The 5,000-nt window shown below is 41.0% G+C and overlaps 1 protein-coding gene across 3 annotated transcripts in view; it reads right to left on the bottom strand.

Annotated features, from left to right (window-relative positions):
* Clcn4 (chloride voltage-gated channel 4) overlaps nt 1-5,000 on the bottom strand; it is a 55,213-nt gene that overhangs the window by 18,063 nt on the left and 32,150 nt on the right. For all 3 annotated transcript variants that reach the window (XM_021187544.2, XM_029534373.1, XM_029534374.1), the window contains 2 exons: nt 4,512-4,699; nt 1,398-1,520 (listed from right to left, as the gene is read on the bottom strand). In XM_021187544.2, coding sequence (XP_021043203.1) covers nt 1,398-1,520; nt 4,512-4,699 — 311 coding nt within the window. The remainder of the gene's footprint in view (nt 1-1,397; nt 1,521-4,511; nt 4,700-5,000) is intronic.

Below are 5,000 nucleotides of genomic sequence, written 5' to 3' on the forward strand. Positions count from 1 at the left end.
CCTCCCTCCCTCCCTCCACCTACCTCCCCTTCCCTCCCCCCTCTCTCCCCACCTCTCTCTTCTGGATGCAGAACTCTCAGCTACTTCTATAACATTATGACTACCAGCACACCACCATGCTTCCTGCCATGATGATAATGGACTAAACCACCAAAAACGTAAACAAGCCTCCAATTATGTAGTATGTCAAAATAAACTGGTAAAAATTCAGTATGACATAACAATATACATCTTTACTCACTTTTCTGAAACAAGCCTATATTGAACTTTTTAGTACATCTTCCTTACAATCTTCTATCCCTTTGTGTGAACTGCTTAGACCAGCATCAGTGTCAAAAGGCACAACACAGGGGAAACTGGACTAGGGATGCAGTTGAATTAGTAGAGTATTCCCCTAGCATGCACAAAGCTCTGGGTCTAATCCCCAGCAACACATAAACCCAGGCCTGGTAGTGCACACTTGCAATCCTAACACCTGAGAAACTGAAACAGGAGGAAAAGTAATTCAGTGTCATCCTTGGCTACCCAGTAAGTTTAAAATCACCTGGGATACATGAAACACTGCATCAAGGAACACTGTATCCAAAAATAAATTAATACAATTTTAAAAAGCAAGAGGCAAGACAGGGAGCCAGTGCCACCATCAGCACACAACCCTACTTTCAAACTTCCTCTTTCCATTTCCACTCAAGGGACGATGCAGATGCACTGAGTGAGCACGCCAGGCATTTTATGATTTTCTGATTACCATTTTACCATTTTATCTGAGTTTTTCAGGACTCAGCTCTATTACCATCATTCTACCCAGCAGATTCTCCCAGGTTCCAAGGTTGGTTTAAGTGAATGATGGAGTCATTTTCTTGATACACTGGTTACATGAAATTGCTTTAAAAATTATTTACAAGAACCATACTGTCACACAGGCATATTCTCAGTATATGTTCTAAAGGCAGAATTCTTGTTTTTAAAGAGTCTTATTACCCTGTCACCATAAAAGCAAAATGTGGCAGAAGCTTCTGAATGTCAGTGAACTTTCCCAGTGATACGCCTCCATTATTGTCTGGTTTTTCACATTACATCATAGAGTTACAACAGTAGCACATTTATGTGGATGCTGCATGAACTCAGTTTCTTCAGGCTTTAAGAGTTTATCTTGGCTAACAAGGAAGAGGTCTAATCATTTGAGAAGCAACAGATCAAATCTGCTGAATACAGTACTCATTGTGAAGCCACACTGCTGAATTCAACTCACAGCTTGCCAGCTTCGAGTCCTTAGTAAAGTAACGTAACTTGTTTAGATTATAGTTTCCTTAACTACTAAATGAACCTACAGGGTTTATCTACTAGGCTTGTTGTGGGGATAAGAGTAGGTATACAGTACTTCAGCCACAGCTTACCTCGGGTATGCCAGAGCCACAGGCATATGGTGCAAACACTCGTACCAGGGAGACAGCCAGAAATGCAAACAGCAATGCCCATAATATGTACATTAAGTAATTCAGAATGTAAGCACTGGCGCCCTAGAGATCAGACACAAGACAAGGAAAAAGTGATGAACCATAGCAAACCTGAACAGTGTACTCAGCCCCACCATCTCCATTAGAGAAAGTGAAGCTCTGATAGGCTCAGAGAGCTTCATCCCAGGCCTGCAAAAACAAAAGAATCAGTTGTTGCTATTGCTACTGCCACTACACTACACAAAAGAGCATCAGGTGTTTTTCCAGGAGCTATTTACACAAACCTTCCAGTGGATGAAATCTCAGCAGTAATGGAAAGCAAGGATGATGCTGGATTGTAATCACCACTTGCACGGTAGTTAATAAAAGGTGTGGTGCAGAGAACACTGCCTGTGAGACGTTGGATGGTTTGTTTTGTCTTGTCCATGGTGGGATGGCCTCTTTTAGCTTTCATTACAGCCACACCCAGACCACAGTGAATAAGTGTCAGTACTGTGTTTAAGAAGACTGCTTCTCTAAGTGTGGTCCATGGACCAACAACATCAGCATCACCTGGGAGCTTGGCAGAAGCATAACCTGTGGGCCCTAGCCTAGGGCTGCCAAATCAGATACTTCACACAGGCACACAGCCCAGTGCATTTTAACAAGCCTCTCGAAGATTCCAGCAAGTGCTAACACTTGACAGGCACTCTCATAGAAAAGAGCTGTTCATGCATCCTTTACAGAAGAATGTATTGGACTATTTGCTCCAAAGTAGCTGGTGGGAGGATGTTTTCCTTTCTGATACAAACATAGTCTGGGCCCTTTTTTCTTTCTCAAGGCTTCAGCTTCTTTTCACCATCTGTATTATTCAAGAAAGAGCAAAGGAAATAGAGATCACCTACCTGTCAGGCCATGACCATGGCCATATGTGTGCCTATTAAATGTAAGGACATGTTCCTGGAGACTGCAATGCAAGCACATATTTCACACACTATGTGGTGAGAAATCAGCCCAAGGAATATCTTTCATCCACTTAAATAAGTACTTTTTGAAGGCTAAAAATAACTTCTCACTCTTCTAAAGAGTAATTCTTTGAAACAAAGAATAAATCTTACAACCAGTTGAAAAGATAGGCACCTCTATTTCCCCTCGAACACATACTGCAAATAGAAGAAAAGATGGCAGCCAGCCAGTTCCATCTGCCAACACCCATCTAGCCAAGTAGAGAATTTCTTTTTGGACTTAATGGAGAGCATTGAGAATGTGTGAGATTTCAAGATCTCTCTCTATTTCTGAGATGTGAAAGAAGGAGTTTAGTAAAATGGCAAAGTGTGTTCCAAATGTCTTCCATTTCAGCTGTGAAAGTCAGTCAAAAGAAACAAGGAATGAAGGAGAAGTTCAAATAAATTACAAATATCCTTCCAGAATAATCTAGCTGTAACTGTCTTCCCATTCATTAGCCCTAATGTGAAGCTTGATACCTAGCCCTCCTCAGCTCACTTTCTGATCCATCAATGGCCCTCTTCCTCCCTATTTTGAGTCAGACCCTCACTGTGTAGACCAGGATGGCCTTAAACTCATAGAGATCCACCTGCCTCTGTCTCTCTCCCTCTCTGCTTCTGCCTCTTTCTCTGCCTCCTGAGTGTTGGGATTTAAAGGGATGTACTACCACACCTGGTTCATTGTGGTGACTTGTGAATTCACTTAAATGGTAAACTTTTCCTGAGCTATGATATTGAAGGTAAGTACTAGATCTGTGGCTCATTCATATATCCTTGTGCCTGGGACATACTTTTCATAGAAGCATCCTCTGATTTGATCAGAAAATTAATTGATGGAATATTGTCATGGAAACTATTACGAGAAGCTTCACTTCACACTCACTAGAATAGTTATGATTAAAAAAAAAGATGCTAGCAAGTGCTGGAAAGGAAGTAGGCAAATCAGGATCCTCATATACTGCTCATGAGAATGCACAACAGAGCATCCAAACATCCTACCAGATCTTTAATGGTTAAATCTAGAGGTTACTTCTCACCCAGAGGTTGTGCCTATACCCAAGAGAAATGAAATATATGTCCTCATCTTAAATACCTTAAATGTTCATGGTGACATTTTTCAGGCTAGTCAAAAAGAATCAACAATGTTCATCAAATACTATCTAGCCTATCCATACAAGAGAGTATCATACAGCAATAAAAAGAAATGATTATTTATGCTACAACATGAAGGAACTTAGAAAATAATATGCTAAGTGATAAAAAAAATCCACATGGTGCATGGGTTCATTTAACTAAACTATCTAGAAGGGAAATCTATGGAGACAGAAAGGATATTAGCAGTTGCTTGTAGCTAGTAATCAATGACTCCTGGATCAGTTCAGACATGATGTTTGTTTGTTGTGCTTTGTTTTGTTTTGCTTGTTGTTGCTATTGTTGTTTTGGTGGAGGACGGTTATGGATAAAAATATTATAAAATCATGTGATCATTACACAGTTCTGTGACTGTGACAAAAGCCACTGAATTGTACTTTCACTGGGAGAAGCTGATGAACTATAAATTGCTTCCCTGAAAGTGTTACTTCAAAGCAGATAATATCTTTTCTTCTACCTTAAAATATGAAAATCAACTCCATTTCTTCAGCACAAAGAAGAAACTATTTTAGATAAGAAAAAGGCAAGTGGTGAATGCACTGACTTCGATGACTCCATGCCTAAAATCCCAGAACTTGGGAAGCTAAAGCAGAAGAATTACTGTAAGTTTCAGGTCAGGGTGAGACTATGTCTGAAAAAATTAGAAAAGAGAGAGGGGAAGAAGGAAAGAGAGAAAAGTCAGATAGAGTGAGGGAGAGAGGGCAGAAGGAAGGAAACGAGCTTCACAGAATATACATATAACGTCCACGAATGTGAGCAAAAGTTTTCCAAATGAATTCTGAGCAGTGGCAGAGTTCAATGAAAGCAAGTGGCAGCACCATTAAGCGAGAGATTATTATCTGAAGGTGAAGTCGTGAGCGTTCAGAAATTGGGGATTATGATGGTCCTCAAGGAGGATCCTGCACAGATAACGACATACCTCTGACTGGCTCAGAAGAAGCTCTGACCACTTCTGCCACAGGGGACACTTGTCTCTGTCCTCAAAAGTGGTCTCATTGGAAGTCCAACAGCATTGTTCATGGCTGTACCAGAATGCAGACAGACAGACCCCCTCTTTGAGGTCCGTCATCCAATCAACAGCGAGATCAATGACTCCAGCCAAGGTACCTAAGAAACAAATGAATTTACAGAGAAGAATTGTCACATGGAGAGAAGACAGGGTATTCTCAAAGCTGAAGACACACCCATGACATGACACTGCCAGTGAATCCGACAGCCGCTTTCACTTACCTGGAAATCACCTGAGCACATGGTATAAGCCAGGCAGTAGGCAGCCCAAAGAACCACAATGGCCTTATAGGGGCTCATATCAGGTAGGAAAGCTATGTGAGGGCAGACAGAAGTTCAGGATTTACTCATCTCTTTCCAAGTTTTTTTTTTAAGTTGCCAATATACATCTTGAACAGTG

This window comes from Mus pahari, chromosome X, assembly GCF_900095145.1.
Source record: "Mus pahari chromosome X, PAHARI_EIJ_v1.1, whole genome shotgun sequence".
NCBI classification, from domain to species: domain Eukaryota; kingdom Metazoa; phylum Chordata; class Mammalia; order Rodentia; family Muridae; genus Mus; species Mus pahari.